Source organism: Felis catus, chromosome A2 (assembly GCF_018350175.1).
Source record: "Felis catus isolate Fca126 chromosome A2, F.catus_Fca126_mat1.0, whole genome shotgun sequence".
Classification (NCBI taxonomy): Eukaryota; Metazoa; Chordata; class Mammalia; order Carnivora; family Felidae; genus Felis; species Felis catus.
The window spans coordinates 109322709-109340439 of NC_058369.1; the positions used below are offsets into that span (position 1 = coordinate 109322709).

General features: G+C 39.2%; 1 protein-coding gene across 6 annotated transcripts in view; it reads right to left on the bottom strand.

Moving 5' to 3' along the window:
- CRPPA (CDP-L-ribitol pyrophosphorylase A) overlaps positions 1-11474 on the bottom strand; it is a 670733-nt gene extending 659259 nt beyond the window's left edge. For 3 of the 6 annotated variants that reach the window (XM_045052441.1, XM_023250416.2, XM_023250415.2), the window contains exon 1: positions 10979-11472. In XM_045052441.1, coding sequence (XP_044908376.1) covers positions 10979-11226 — 248 coding nt within the window. In that variant the 5' untranslated portion in view covers positions 11227-11472. Of the gene's footprint in view, positions 1-10978 lie in introns of all 6 variants that reach the window. The other 3 variants (XM_045052438.1, XM_045052440.1, XM_045052439.1) reach the window with 3 other exon arrangements.
- Between the last annotated feature and the right edge of the window lie 6257 nt (positions 11475-17731).

Genomic DNA, 17731 nt, shown 5'->3' on the forward strand with positions numbered 1-17731 from the left:
TCCTAATCTCTCCTTGAAAGAGTCCCATGGGGGCCTTCCCATTGGCAATTTGACACAAACATCTAGTCATACAAACACAGTCTTATTGTATTTTTAATACATAATGTAGGCCTATTGTTTCCCTTAACTCAGATTTGACCGTTAATGATGCATTAAGAAAATTATTTAAAGTTCAATTCCTGTATTTGAACATGTTCAACTGAAAGTAACTTAAGTACCTTTTTCTTTCTGAATCCTTAATTCAATTAGTCACTAAAACCAGTCAATTCCTGTCTAAACATTTCTCCTGTCTTCCCTACTCCAACTTTTAGTTCAATTCAAGCAATCAACATTGCTCATTTAAATTAACATTTATATATGTACATATATATTTCTATCTTGTTTCAATACAATTTCCAGGGTTTTCAGAAAGAGTAAGATAGAACAAGTACACAAGAAAGCAAAAATTAGAGACAATCTATTAACTCAGAAAATCTAATAAGCCAACAGTGCATACACACACTTCAACACATACACCTATCAGCTGGGAAGATGGTAGAGTAGAGGACCTTAAGCTCACCTCACCCCATGGTTACAACTAAATGACCATATCAGTATAAATAACCCAGGAAACGACCAATACACTGGTAGTACAAACTCCACAACTAAGGGCAGGGAAAAGGTCACATCAAAGGTACAAAGGGCTGAGATGTAGTCTGAGAGCAAAACAGACCATGCCATTCAAGCTGGCAGCACAGTAAAGGGCAGAAAACACACTTTCACACCAGGAGCCCATGAACTGGGAGAATGAATCTCTAGTATTTTCTTTTGAGTGAGTTGAGTGAAGGCCAAATTTCATGAGTTCCTAAAACAAGCAGGACTTAAAGCCTGGAATTTTAAAAATCCCAGGCTTGGCTCTAGGAAAACCCAGAAAGCTTTAGGAAGCAGAATCCCCATCCTTAAAGAGATAGCAGGATAAACAGCCCATGCAGATACAGTGTAGAACCAGCAGTTTGAAAAATGCCTGGGGTAGACTGCCCCCTCCCCCCCAGATGAGCAGTTTGCTCATCTCAGAACACTGCCTGGACAAACAGATGCCACTAGGAGACACCTCCAGGAACAAAGAAGCTGGCAAATGCTATTTCCCTCCCCAGCCCCATAGCATAAACAATGGTTACCTGTGGGAAGCAGCACAGTACTGACACTCATAGCTTAACTTGCTTTCACCAAGCTCCACCAGGCCATGCCACTCCCAAATGCTTCAATGGATCCACCCCTTTCCAGTCACTCTTGCCTCCATCGCCCTGCTCTGGGCCCTCCCCCAGAAGACCAGCACAAACACTGCCAACCCCACATCTGACCTGAGCATTTTGTAGGTCCTCAGTTTACATAGTGGTGGGGGCAAGTCTCAGTTCTCAAGCAGACCACTGCACACCTTGCTGCCCACAACAGGCAGAGAGGGACTCTGCCGACAGCTGAACTGAATGAACAATAGGGCAAGACTCAACAGCAGAGCAGACACAACACACATAGAAGACATTCCCTGAAGCTCCTGGCCCTGGGTAACTACAGAGCCCTGAAGGACCTCTTCTTCATAAGGCTGTTATCATAGGAAAGTCAGCTACTTCTCTTGCTCTTAACAGAGAGAAATAGATACACTAAGTCAAACAAAATGAGAAGACAGAAATACATTTACCAAATGAAAGAACAGGACCAAATCACACCATCTGACCAAAGCAAAACAGATGTAAGTATTATGGCTGATAGAGAATTTAAAATAAGTATCATAAAGATACTCACTGGACTTAAGAGTGGAGGACATCAGTGAGACACTTAACAGAGAGTAAAAAAAAACAAAAACAAACAAACAAAAAAACAACCAGAGATCAAGAACACAGTAAGTGAAATTAAAAATATACTTGATGGAACAAATAGCAGGCTACATAAAGCAGACAAATTATTTAATGACCTGGAACACAGACTAATGGAACATAACCAATCTTAGCAAAGTAAAGATAATTATGCAAATTGAGAATATTCTTAGAGAACTCAGTGACTCCAAGCATAATATCTGTACTACAGGATCTCAGATGAGGGGCAGGAAACTTATTTGGAGAAATAATAGTTGAAACTTCCCTAATATGAGAAAGGAAACATATCCAGATTGAGGACACACAGATATCCTTCCCCCCCACCCCCAAAAAAAAAATCTCTACCCAAGGAGGTCCACACCAAGACATATAGTAATTAAAATGGCAAAAAGTAGTAAAAGGAAAAAAAAAAAGTAAAGCAATAAAAGATGACAGTTACAATCAAAGGAACTCCATAATACTAACAAGGGATTTTTTACCAAAACTTTGCAGGCCAGAGGGAATGGCAGGATATATTCAAGGTGCTCAAAGGGAAAAAATCTGCAACCAAGAATACCCTATCCAGGAAGGCTATCACTCAGAATAGAAGGAGAGATAAAAGAGTTTCTCAAACAAAAACAGAGTTCATGACTACTAAAGCAGTCCTATAAGAAATATTAAAGGGAATCCTTTGGGTGGAAAGGAAGATCATAAGTGAGAACATGAAAATAAACAAGCAGTAAAAATAACCTTTTCTGTAAAAACCAGTCAAGGGATTCATTAAAGAAAAAGGATGTACATTATGATGCTATACACCTAAAAAATGGGAAGAAGAATGAACTTAAACTAAAGTGACCACCAATGTCATATAGACTGCTTTACTAGAAGATGTTATATACAAACCTAATGGTAACTACCAATCAAAAACAGGTAATAGATAGGCAAAGAATAACAAGAAAAGGTTTGAAATAGATCACCAAAGAAAGCCAAAAAATCATGAAAATCATGAAATACAATCAGGGAAGCATCAGAGAAAATATACACAAACAACTACTAAACAAGTGACAAAATGGCAATAAACACGTATCTATCAGTACTTACTTTGAATGTGAATAGACTAAGTGCTCCAATGAAAAGACACAGGGTGGCACGATAAATAAACAATCAAGACCCAACTATATGCTGAATAAAAATAAATAATATAGGGGCACCTGGGTGGCTCAGTTGGTTAAGCGGCCGACTTCCACTCAGGTCATGATTTCGTGGTCCGTGAGTTCGAGCCCCGCGTAGGGCTCTGTGCTGACAGCTCAGAGCCTGGAGCCTGTTTCGGATTCTGTGTCTCCCTCCCTCTGGCCCTCCCCCGTTCATGCTCGGTCTCTGTCTCAAAAATAAATAAATGTTTAAAAATTGTTTTAAATAAATAATATAAAAACTAAAACAGCAATAGAATAGATCAATGAAACCAGGAGTTGATTCTTTGAAAAAACTCAAAGAAATAGATAAACCTCTAGCAAGACTCAAATAAGAAAATTAAAAAAAATTAACAAATAGATGACCCAAGTAACAAAAATTTATGGAAAAGGAGAAATAGCACCACAGAAATACAATTTTAACAGAATATTATGAAAATATTCATCAATATCAAATATTAATATCAAGTAGAAAATTTGAACACACCAATCACCAGCAATGAAATTCAATCAGTAGTCAAAAAACTTCCCAAAAATAAAACTCCAGGACCAGATGCCTTCACAGGTGAATTCTACCAAACATTTAAAGGGGAGTTAATATCTATTCTTCTCAAGCTATTTCAAAAAATACAAGAGGAAGGAAAACATCCAAAACCATTCTGTGAGGCCATTATCACTCTGATACCAAAGCCAGATACAGACGCCACAAAAAAAAGAGTACAGGCCAGTATCTCTCATGAATATAGATGCAAAATCCTCATAATATTAGCAAACCATATCCAACAATATATTTAAAAGATCATACACCATAATCAAGTGGGATTTATTCCTGGAATGCAAGAGTGGTTCAATATCCACAAAATAATCAAAATGATATGGCACATCTGTAGGACAAAGTATAAAAACTGTACGACCATTTCAATAGATATAGAAAAAGCATTTGACAAAGTATAGCATCCCTTCATGATTTAAAAACAAAAACAAAATCTCTGCAAAATAGGCCTAGAGGGAACATATCTCAACATAATAAAGGTCTTGTATGAGCAAACATCATACTCAATGAGGCAAAACTAAGAGCTTTCCCCCTAACATCAGCAACAGGGATGTCCACACTCACCACTTTTATTCAATGTAGTACTAGAAGTCCTAGCTACAGCCTTTAGACAAAAAGAAATAAGAGGCATTCAAATTGGTAAGGAAGGAGTAAAACTATTTGCAGATGACATCATACTACACATAGAAAACCCTAAATATCCCACCAAAAATCTACTAAAATTGGCCAATGAATTCAGTAAAGTCCAAGGACACAAAATCAATGTATAGAAATCTACTGCATTACTATACACTAATAACGAAGCAGAAGGTGAGATTAAGACAAAAATCCCATTCACAACCATACCATAACAATAAGGTACCTAGGAATAAATTTCAATGTGAAAGACCTGTACTCGGAAAACTATAAAACACTGATGAAAGAAATTCAAGACAACACAGAAAAAGGCAAAGACATTCCTTGCTCACAGGTTCCAAGAAAAAAAAAATCGTTAAAACATCTATATTACCAATGCCGCCTACAAATTTAATTCAATTGCTATCAACATACCAACAGCATTTTTCACAGAACTTGAATAAACAATCCTAAAAATAGTATAGAACCACATACACACACACATACACACAAAACCTCCAATAGCCAAAGCAATCTTGAAAATGAAAAACAAAACTGGAGTTATCAAAATTCCAGCGTTCAAATTATATTACACAGTGGTACTAATTAAGAGTGCAGGGGCACCTGGCTGGCTCAGTCAGTAAAGCATTTGACTCTTGATAACAGGGTTCTAAATTCAAGCCCCATATTGGGTATAGAGATGACTTTAAAAAATAAAATCTTAAAAATAAAATAACACAGTATAGTACTGGAATAAAAGTACACATAGATCAATAAAACAGAAAACCCAGAATTAAATGCACAGTTACATGGCCAATTAATCTTTGACAAAAGAGGAATGAATATACATACAAGGGGGAAAAGACAGTCTCTTCGATAAATGGTATTGGGAAAACTGGACAGAGATATGCAAAAGAATGAAAACGGACCACTTTCTTTCACAATATACAAAAGTAAATTCAAATGGTTTAAAGACCTAAATGTGAGTCCCGAAACCCTAAAAAACACTTCAAGAGAGGGAAGGCAGTAATCTGACACTGACCATAACAACAGTTTTCTAGATATATCTTCTGAGGCAAGGGAAGAGCAAAAAATAAACTACTTGGACAACATCCAAATAAAAAGTTTCTGCACAGTGAAGGAAACAATCAACAAAACTAGAAGTCAACCTACAGAATGGGACAAAGTGTTTGCAAATGACATCTGTTAAAGAGTATCCAAAATATAAAAAGAACTTAGAAAACTCAACAACCGAAAAATAAATAATGCATTTAAAAATGGTAAGACATGAACACACATTTCTCCAAGGAAAACATACAGATGGCCAAGAGACACATGTAAAGATGCTCAACACCCCTTATCATCAGGGAAATGTAAGTCAAAACTACAATAAGGTATCACCTCAAACTTGTCAGAATGGCTAAAATCAAAAACACAAAAAACATCAAGTGTTGACAAGGACGCAGGAAAAAAAGAAGCCTCATGCACTGTTGGTAGAAAAGCAAACTGGTGCAGTCACTCTAGAAAACAGTATGGAAGTTCCTCAAATTCAAAAAAGAACCACCCTATGATCCAGTAATCACACAGCTGGGTATCTACCCTAAAAATACAAAAACACTAATTCAAAGGTATGCACGGACCCCTATGTTTATTGCAGCATTATTTACAGCAGCCAAACTATGGAAGCAGTCCAAGTGTCCATCAACTGACAAATGGATAAAGAAGTGGTACATATATGCAGTGGAGTATTAGCCATAAAGAAGAATGTAATCTTTCCATTTGCAAAAACATGGATAAATCAAGACAGTATCAGTGAAATAAGTTAGTCAGAGAAGGGCAAACACCACATGACTTTAGTCATATGTGGAATTTAACAAAACAAGGGAAAAAAAGAGACAAACCAAAAAACAACTCTTAATTCTACAAAACCAACTGATTATCCTGAGGGGAGTTGGGAGGGAAGAATGGCTGAAATAGATGAAGGGGATTCATCATGATGAAAAAGAAGGATTTAAAAAGTAAATAGAACACAAAAACATATACACAAATACAGAATCACTACGTTGTACACCTGAAACTAATATGTCGATTATACCTCAATTTAAAAAAAGCACACAACACACACACACACACACACACCATGGAGTCTCAGTTTCTAAAACTGGACTTCCATTAATTTTCCAAGTGGCAAGAAAGCAACCCAACTTAACCACAAAAATCTACTCTCCTTAAGATCAACACATACAAATCCACAAAACAGCTTCCTTTGAAATTCATCTGACATTATCACATTTATGTTGACTAACTTACATTAGCCAAACTAAGAGTGAAACCTGAATTAGAATGCCAACACATTAATAAGGATATATATTAGTATCCAAAGTCTGCAATGCTTTTTATTAGTGGGACAACCCATTTCCTTCCTAGAGGAGATTTATACTGGCTGCCAGTTTATAATACAGTTTCAATGGGCAGTGAACCCTATCGAGGAACAAGTCATTTTAGGCAGTGTCCTCTACCGCAGAAAACTTGAGAAACTTCTCCAACTATGCAGAAGGCTGTGCCAGACTTTGTTCAAATGTATCAGCAGAGGAACTCCCACTCCTAGCCCACCATCACCATGAATCTGAAGAAGCATGGCCAGTGTTTGCCTTGTATTTGACAGTGTTTGTCTTACTTTAACTGTATTTGTCATTTTAGTTATTCAGCTAAGCCAGATTAACCATTCTTAATGAGTGTCTTTCCTTAGATATTTGGAACCCGAAGTAAGCTTAACGGCAGGGGTTTTTACTTCGTACATAAGACCTGGGAACACATTTTTTTAGACAGCAAAAGAGCAGAGTTGATCTGTAAAGTGTATTTTACAACTTAACTGCCAGGGCTTTATGTCTCCACCACTACCATGGCCACCTAAGTTTTCTTAGAGCAATATTTCTTTTAAAAACTCTGGTCATACATAAATCAATAGTTACATAAGGCGCTAGTACCCTTGATCTCAGTTCCTTGTTAGTATGCTGAGGGGCAAAAAAAAAAGCTCTCTTCAAATTATAAATCTTTGGTTTAATAAACTTCTATTCCCTCTACAAGGCCAAAAGCAAAGTTTCAAAATCCTAGAAACATTTTTAATCAACTTCTGAAAGACTCTTGTTCCTAATACAACCTACCAAGTAGTAGTTTTGATTGTTTTAAACCCAAATGCACAGATCCAAACGACCAGCTGTATCATCTTAATAGAGGTGGCATATAAACATGTATAAACATACATACGTTTATACATACACATGCAATGTTTAATGGAAATATATGCACATACAACTGACTGATAGACTTTGTCCAGATAGAGCCATAGCCAACATCTCCCAGATTTGGGAAGGTTCAGAGAGTCTTTTGAATGTCATTTCATAATTAAGAAACGTCAGGGTGCCTGGGTGGCCCAGTCAGTTGAGCATCTGACTCCTGTTTTTAGCTCAGGTCATGATCCCGGGGTCTGTGCTAGGCTCTGCACTGAGCACGGAGCCTGCTTAAGGTTCTCTCTTCCCCCTCCACTGCTGGCACTCTCCGCCTCCCAACACACACACACACACACACACACACACACACACACACACACACACACAAAGATATTTCAATGGCCTACCAGAACTTGACTAAACTAGAAAAAAATATTTTCCCAATGTCACCTGAATTGAAAACAATCCTGAGTCTCAGTCAACTCACAATACAGACTCTCTGAAGGTCCCCTCTAACTTTTCAGTCATTTAAGAACAGGTGCTTTAATATGTACCATGTTTTTAAAAAGTAAAAAAAAAAAAAAAACAGCGTGCCTAGGTGGCTCAGTCAGTTAAGCATCTGGCTTCAGCTCAGCTCATGACCTCACCACTCAGTGAGTTTGAGCTGGTGTCAGGCTCCATGCTGACAGCTCAGAGCCTGGAACCTGCTTCGGATTCTGTGTCTCCCACTCTCTCTCTCTCTGCCCCTCCCCTGTTGGCTCTCTCAAAAATTAAAATTAAAACATTAAAAAAAAATGGGGGGGACTCCCCTGAGTTGACCTTAGAAGCTAAGGATCTCATCACTACAAAGTGCAGTCTTCCTCTCAACTCCTCTATGGCCATGGAACCTTCACTCTGCCATTGGCTGTGCTGAGTCAGAGAATAAGCTTCAAGTATTTTGATAGTGAGCTAGGAGTTTAACTGTTCCTTTTTAAGGTTACAACCAGTTGTTTTTATTTCGATTTGTTTTGAGCTGTCTACCCCACCTTCCGAAGCATCCTGTACCTCTGATTGCTGAAACATTCCAAGATCTGGGGACTTCAACCAACTTGCTTCTCCACAGCTGTTCCCATTTTCTTGGGGACTGTTTGATTGATTACCATCCTGTTCTTCCAATGTTTTGTTGTCATCTTTTATCTACTCCAGCTCTTCTTACATTCATTTTCCCTTGTGTGGCTATACTGTTTTTAGTCTCTTTGGGTGGATAAATACAACAGTGAAAATAATGCCATTTAAACCTGTATTTAACTAAAACAAAGACGAGCCACATTTCTTTACATTTCCCTATCCCAGTTTAAGAGCTGTGGACCAAACTTCAGAGGTGAAGTCTCTCGTATGCCACAGTTTTTTATCGGTTCAGAATTCCAAAGGACAGATCAAACTATGAGGGTCATTTTTCAGTCAGTGAGTATCTTTAATTTCATAGTCAAGATCAACTAATAAAGATTACTCACAACAACCTCTCTATTAGTGAGATGGAAAAAGCTTGAGAAAAGAAAGTCTTAACTTCTGCGAGACAAATGAACTTTGAAATCAAATTAGAGGGCAAGGAGAGCTGACACTATCCTAAAATAATCTAGATGATTGACAGTGGTGACACCCAATTACATCTTTTCTGATCTGACGCATTGAGAGTGATGCTTCCCCTTTAATATGTGGTAAGTATGCATCATTTTGCCAAAGAGCAAAACGTAAGAATTTCATACATTTTATGCTTCCATCTCCTTTCCTTAATTGAACTTGCATAATTCAAGAGGATGAAATAACCTAGGCTTTTTAACACCATGCTCTAGGAAGTCTATTAGCAGTCAAGAGAATGCCCTTCCTTTAGCAAATGGCTAAGAAGCACCCATACCTAAACCCCTGTAATGCAAGATTTCCAAGGATTTCCTGAAACATACCACAAATGCAATCATCCCTTAAGTTCTTCAGGCATTTTAATAGTGACAAAAATGATCTCCGATGGATTTCAAAATGGAGGTTTCTTTAGTTACTATTAGAATTTTATCACTGCTGTTAGCAATACAAAACACATGTTCCTCATCTTCCATTAAAAAAGGCATTCCCAGAACATTTTTACTTCAAAAGATTTTTCCAGTAACCACCTATCTCAGTCTACCCCAGAAGATGCAAACGTGCTGATGTTAATTTGCTTCATAGGAAAGAAAACTCAATGTACAAGAGACTATATTCCCTTATGCCCAGTTATTAAGCAATTAGGTTCTGCTGGCCAAAATCCATTGTGTCCCTTAATATAACCTACATAAAGGAGTTATGTTGTCATGGGGTCTAACATACTGTGGTACTGTAGTTACATGATTCATACACAGAGAAAAGGTGGGCTACAAGAGTAGGGAAAGCACCTGAACTGTTTCCATGTTTGTTTGAGTTTCAGATGTGACCACTGGCCTGATTACCCTAATCAAGGATGGTTATGACTCTTCACGCTTCCATAACCATATCCAACACAACGTGGGCCCTTTGGCTTCTGTGGTGTGTGCAAGCATGATGGGACAGGAAGAAGAGCTTTGCTGGGTAATAGGCTAACAGCCTTGAATTAGCAGCAGCTCATTAGCTTGGTCTTCATGAAAGCCACCTGCAAAGGATATACTAAAATAATGTTATCCTTCTTGAGACACAAAGGACTCACTTCAAGGTTTAACATCCCATCACAGCACCACACTGGCTTCAACCCATAGCAACTCATCTAGGGACCTGTGCAACTGTCCTGCTTCCTACCCCTCCAGACTCACCCCACGCTCAATCATACTACTATGCGCTAAAACAATTAACAAACCCCCTCTCTATCTCACTCCTGCGCCTCTAGTCCTCGCCCCAATTCCACACGTATTGGCCTTAACAATTTCGCACCCTTAAATCTATATCCACCGGTGAAAGCCTCGGATTAAGTTTTGTCCCTCCGTCCACCTCGGATTAAGTTTTGTCCCTCCGTCCACCTTCAGCACTTCGTAATTAACATAGGATCTTAAGAGATATTCAGTTAATGTACATGAATGGATAAAGTGAACAAAGGCCCGTGAAGTGAAATGTGTGAGTAAAACTCCAATCCACGCATGCACGGAGAGCACAAAACATTAACAGAGATTGAGAAAGAGGCAGACGGGCAGGAAGACTACTGAAAGAGCTTGTCATTAGGCCCCAGTGGGGCCACTGTCAAAACTAAATGCTTTTTAGTTCCAACCCATGCTCTCCTTAGTCCAGCTCCTGGAGCCGGGCTCCCCACCACCACGTCGACGGCCCGGGCACCGAAAGGGGTCTGTGGGGCAGCCCCCTCTTGCGTGCAGGTCTGTTAGAGGATCAGAACCACCGGTCCCTGAATTGCAGGGGAGGACGCAGCCCAAGCCAGGGATTGAGCGGGCGGAGTCGGCCCCGCAGTCCGCCGAGAGAAGGCGCCAGCGCGAAAGCAGCACGAGGGGCAGGTGCCGCGGGCCGCCCTAGGCGGGCCGCACTAGGAGCGGAAGGCAGGGCCGGGGACCGGGGGTGCGCCTTGCGCCGCATTACCTCTCCAGGGCCTGCAGCGTGTAGCTGATGAGCGGCCTCTCCAGGACGGGACAGAACTGCTTCGGGGTGGGGACGCCCATGCGCTCCCCACTACCCCCCGCCGGCAACACCGCAGCCACTGCGGGAGCGCGGCGCCCAGCTGGCCGAGCCTCGGCCCGGGCCGCGTTCAGCGTAGAGGCCGAGGGTGTCTGGTCCGCGCCGAGAGAGTCGCACAAGCGAGGCCGCGGCGCGGCGGGCCTGGGCTCCATGGCGGCGGGCTGCGCGGCTGGCCGGCCGGCCTGGTTCGCCCCGGGCCACAGCGCCCCGCTGCGCTCGGGCGCTCGGCTGGGGTCACCGGGAAGATCGGGGGGGAGGGCAGAGGAGGCCTGACGGCGCCCACCGGAGCCACGGAGTCCGGGCCGCTGCGTGTCCCCAGGGGACGCTCCAGCTGCCGAGCTTCCTCCTTTGGCGTCCGCGGCCTCAGCGACGAGCCCAGCGCCCCCGGCCGGGCTGCGTTTTCGCGCCTCCTCGCTTCTCTGGCGGGCCCAGCGGTCGCCTCGGGTGGAAGTGTCAGCCCTCCGTAGAAACCTACGGGTCCCATTAAACTTAACAGTTTTGCGTAGGCTGTAGAGGTCAGGACTCCCTCCCAGTCCCTCTCCCCTCAAGGATATTTGGATTCAGGTCACAGGAGGGGACAGAAAGACCTCGATTTCTGACTTTGATTAAGCTCGTAAGATTTCCTGGTTCCACCTCGAAAAAGACAGGTGGCCGGTCAGTGTTATTATGAAATATTAACCCAAACTGCCACGGATCCCAAATTTGTCTGCAAATTGGAACTACCTGGGGAGCTCAGAAATTGCTGACACCTATGTCCCACGCTCAGAGACTGGGATTTAATTAGTCTGGTGTGTGGCCCGAGTTTGGGAATGTTTTTAAAGACCCCCAGGTAATTCTAATGAGCAGGCACGTTTTGGACCCACAGAGCCAAAGCAGTAATACTAATAATTGCTGAACAAGCGACACACATTAGCTCATTTAATCTACAGGAGAACCCAGCTATTACTGGGGTTTTGCTGGTTTGGGTTTTTTGTTTTGACACAGAGAAAGAAAAAAGGTTGTAATGTTTAAGTAACCTGTGTAAAATTACACCTCTAACGGCAGAACTGCCGTAAGGCCCTTGCACAGAAGCACAGCCAGAGTTGAATTCCAGGCCTGGAGGTATACTGCCCTTAGTACTATTCTTGCTGGCAATGTTCACCATAAAAATGTATCGAAGTATTTGGAATGTCAGAGCCCATCGTATTAGGTCCCTGGAATGTAAGCTCTAGGAGAGTCGGGTTTTTACTTTTTTGGTGTGGGTTCTATGTCCAGCACCTGGAATATAATAGAAGCTTAAAAAATATTCAATCAGTAGTTCATTCAATACATAAGTTAATGATAATTGAAGTATATACTAATAAATATTTTCTAATTCATATTTATCAATCTTCAACCAACAATAGTTAATACCAGATTCATAAAAATTGAATCTTTTAAGCGCTGAAAATATTATCAGTTTATAATATCCCATCCAACTCAGTATTTTTACTAATTTTTCCAAATTGAGATTAAAGCATACACAATTAAAATATGATTTTCCCATCTGTTTTTATCAGTGATTGAGCATGTTTTTAATATATTCAATGTACTTGTATTTTCAATACTCAAGTTTCAATGCAGAAGTACTTTCAATACAAAAGTAACAAAAAATTACTGTTATTATAATTAATGTTTAACTCCGTTACAGTTTCAGTTTGTCAGATCATTGACTCTTCGCTGAAAAATAAGCACCATAATACACCTGACTTTGTACCATCACCACCACACCTGTGTCTGGCCTGTACTAGGAATTCAATTAATACCTGTTGACTGGATGGATAAATGAATAAAGGAATCTATACAGAGGCAGGAAAACAAATCAAATAATTGTTCCAATTAATATTGATCTTAAACTTCCCTTTTTAATCTAACAGTGGAGTTAAAGCTAGTTTTCATTTTGTTAATCTTCAGCAAAAAAAAGCGTAGTAATAAGTCTTAATTGCTATATAATTATACATAAATCTTAATAAATTTTAACAATAATCTTGTTTTATTGATTTGATTGTTTTAGAGCAAATATATTAATTTTGCTGTTTGCTCTGAATCCTCAGATCTTTTATACTTTATGTTGACAATATTTAAGACTTGTATTGAAAGAAAAGGACAGACTGTTCATTTGTCTATCACAGTACGGGAAACATTTTTCTGTATCTTTTTATATAGGTATAATTAGTTTCTTATGCGTGCTTTGGGTAAAAGATATAGTTTCCATGTAATTTTATACCAAGTTGTAACAGCCACATTACGAAAATACTTTCTCTGAAATGAGTAGCTAAAACTTCATACCTCGGAAAGTAAGATCCTCTGTGACCCGTTCGTTGGTAATAACCAGTCTGTGATATCAGTTGAAAAGTTTAGAAAAAACAAATCCCAACTGCATTACAATGCAGGGCATGCAAAGGGGAAAGTTCTGGAGTGGTTTTTGATCTGGGTTTCTGTGGTACGTAATACTGGCTTCCCAAAGCTGCCCATGTTCTAATCCCTGAAACCTGTGAATATGTTACCTGACCTTATATAAAAGGAACATTTCAGCTGTGATTAACTTAAAAATCTTGAGATGGGGAGCGGAGCCGGGATCATGCAGGTGTGCCCAATGTAATCACAAGTGCCCTTATCAGAAAGTGATCAGAATTTAAAAAGAACGAGGATGAAATTGTAGGTGAGAGTAATACAGAGCTATAAGTCAAGGATTCCAGGAATTTCTAGAAACTGGATAAAGGAAGGAACCAAAGTCTTCAACTAGAGATTCCAGAAGAATATAGCCCAGCCAATCCATTTTGAAATTTCTCACATCTACAACACTAAGATAATAAACTTGTATCGTTGGGCACCAGGTGGCTTAGTCGGTTAAGCGTCCGACTTTTGATCTCCACTCTGGTCTTGATCTCACAAGTTGTGAGTTCAAGGACACATAGGACTCTGTGCTGACAGCTCGACGAAGCCTGCTTGGGATTCTGTCTCTCCTCTCTGCCCCTTCCCTGCATGTTTCTCTCTCTCAATCTCTCTCTCTCTCTCAAAATAAATAGACAAGCTTTAAAAAATAAATAAATTGTATTGTTTTAGGCCACTAAATTTGTGATTTGTTATAACAACCATAGGAAACTAAAACAATTTCATACATAGGAAAACATTCAAATTTACATGTTAACCGTAATTTCCAAATGAAGTTACACATAATTAGAAATATATTCATGTGACTAACGAAAGAAAAGACTGTTCATTTGACTTCACTTATGTCCCATAACTACACCCACAGTGCACTATGATTTTTAAAATACCCTTTATCCTGTGAATAATGAAATGTGTTTCATTGTACTGTGACTGTTCAAAGCATAGCTTTGTTAAATGTATGCCACAATTTTATAAACTCACTTTGACATGTCTTTTTTTAATGCTTATAGAAGTGCCCATTAAATGGAAGTGGCTCTCATCTGTATATCTGAAAGACCCAAAACTACCTTTTGTTGTTTGTTTCTACATGTCAGTGTACCCTGGAAGATTATCTTGGGGATATTATTATTATTACTGAATTTTAGATCAAGCTGAAGTTTATTTTTTTACTGTTAACTCAAGTATAATTGTCACTGCCAGTCATTCCCCTCCTCCCCAAACACACTTACTATTTAATAGCTATTCTAGAGGTTATTGGGGGTGTTGCTCACAAATGCTAATGAACAGCTTAATGGTTTACCCTTTAATTCTGTTGGAATAGGAGCCAAACAAAATATATAATTGTTCTACCAAGGGCCAGCCCCAACATTTCTGTCAGCCTATGAATTCTGTTTTGCCATTGTGTCTTATGAAAATGCTACAGTCTATTAACCCCTGACCTTTACCTCATTTTTATATGTAAGAAAAATGATGCTCCACAATGAGGTCTTTCTGTGGGTAATTCAAACTAAACACCACATGACAACAAGATTATCATCTTTCATTTTCTCAATATATCTTACAAAGTTAATTATCAACTGTCACAACTGTCTACTTTGTTTTTCCTATTACAGCTAAAAAAGGAAACAATGATGAATAGCCTTAGGACTGAATGATAAAGTTGACATCATTAATATTACTAAACTTTAATTTGTCATAAGAATCAGTTGGGGACAATTGTGAACATATATAGTATTTCTTATGTATTTTATATAACGTCATTTGCATATTATATATTATATAATAATCTTAGAAAACATATTATTGGCACCTTATGACAGAAAATTAGATTCAGTAGACCTGCAGTATGTCCAGAAATCTGCCTTTTTTAATATGCTTCCTTAGATGATTCCAATGTTAAGCATGAAGCAGACTTAAATAAACATTGAATTAAAAAAAGAATGACACCCAATTCACTTTATATTCAGTGCATTTAATTTCAAGACCTAAAGCAAAAGGCATGTAGTATATTAAACATGCCACATAAAAATTGCATAAGAAATCCATTAAAACAGTTATGTCTTATTTCCTTGTTAATTTAAAAGGAGGAAAACACAAGGAAAAAATATTTAAGTACCGGGGAAAAAGAGACGTTTTAGAGAAATAGAGAAATGAATCATCCCCTTGTATTTCTACAGAACTGTCATTTAAAAACAAATCACCTCTGAGAGCCCTCAAAAGCCATATCTTGGACCACAACTTAAGCAGAATTGAAATTGTTCCCTGGAATTCTGCTTCTGTGCATAGAACTAAAGGGCACAGTTCTACTGTTGGATGCCACACAACTTCAGAAACTAAAAGAGAGGAATGACTTCTATGCAGAAGGAATGTGGGAGGGGTGATGTCTTTGAAAGTTTGTTTAGAAAACAAATGACTAGTCTAGAATTGGTGGTGGCTAGTTTTCATAATCTGTTGAAGGGAAGAATAATCAGAATCATGAGAGAAGAGAACAGTTAGAAAAGGAAGATTTGCTTTTGTGCAAGGTCAGATATTGGCAGCAGCTATCCCTATGCATTTTAACTACAACTCAGTACTAAAACAAGATTTAAAGAAGAAAAGAAATGCTTCCAGAAAATGCAGTCATTACTGTCTTCTGCACAGTAAGAAAGGAAGAATGTGGATATTTGAATGTGACATTATGACCACAACCACCATCATCATGCAAAGCACAGAATCAATATAAGAAGTGAACTGTCCAATAGAGTCTGAATATGGGACATCGTTGCCTAATAATACTTTAACCATGACGATAGCAAATCCTGACTTTAAGTGGATCAAAAGGGACTATGGTGGGGTAGAGGTACAGAGAGGCCAATGGGATAGCTGGCATGAAGAGAGAGAGAAGACTGAGAGACAGGTAATACAGTCTCTTCATTGACATCCAACGGATGTGAGGATATAAAAAAGTTTCTAATTTTTATAAAAAATAAAATTAAATCAAAAAGTGCTTCATTGCTCTCTAGCATGGGTATTCACTGGGCTAGCAAAGAAGGAGGACAGGGAGGAGGAGGAAGAGACGGAGAAGGGGAAGAAGGAGAAAAGGAAGAAGAAAAGGAAGAGGAAAGACAAGAAGGAGGAGAAGGAAACATGAAGAGGAGGAGGGAAAAGAGGACAAGGACAAGAAGAACACAGAATTCGGACAGTGCTGGAAATTCTAGTTAAGAGAACAATAGACAGGCTTGGACAAGAAGTGCTTAGTGGCAACAGAAAGACAATGTTTCATGTAGAAGTAACTTGTGGCAGATCGCAAAGAGGTGGAAATTAGGTCACTGTTGTTTATGCTGTATGTGAATAGAAATAACTTAAATAGAAAAATTAAATATTTCCATTTGTGACCATGGCTACCACTAATTGGTTTAAGACGTAAGTGAAAGAATGGATAAATGAAAAAAGGTTAAATGTGCCAATGGCTATAAACTTAAATGCATGAAGACCAATTTTCACTTAGTCTTCAGAAACATCTGAATGCTGAAAACTACTCCCAAATGAAAAAGTTTCAATTTTAAGTTTGCACTAACCCTCCTCACCCCAACTTCATATTTCTTCTACCTCTCCTATCCTGTTCCTTAAAAGAACTCAGGACTTTGACAAAAGATTAAAAAGAAAAACATTTCCCCTTTTTGTCAAATCTTTCTTTAGCAATTATTCTATCCTAACTTCAAAAATATATATGATTATTATTAGCTGCTATGGTACAATAATAAAAATATGCACAAACTAACCAGCACTGGTCCTGGGCAAATGTTCACATTTCTGTTTGTCTTTGGCCCTCCTGGCATCTTGCCTTCCTGACTCTTTTCCCTTTTTCTCCCATCTCCTGAATTGGGTGTCTCACTACCAGCTCATCTGTGGCTTTCACCTGTGGAGTTAACTCTACTAGTCCAGAGCAGAACAAGTAGCTCCATCGTGTTAGAGGGTTCCATTTTTGAACTTGTCTCAGTGCCTAGAACTGCCTTAGTGTTCACAGGGTGTACCTACCTTCTGGAAACCTTCTTGAACTCCACACCCATTGACCTAGGTCCTAGGACTGACCTCTGCTTAGAATTCCACATCTCTTTGACATAAGGTGGAAGAGAACCCCAATTTAACTGGAAGAGCTTTAGTAACCAGAAGGCTGATCTCCATTTAATGGATGGATAACTTCTCTGAAAAAATTAATCACATAAAAACAGATGTAATCACAGTGCTAGGCCTGTGAATTCTGAT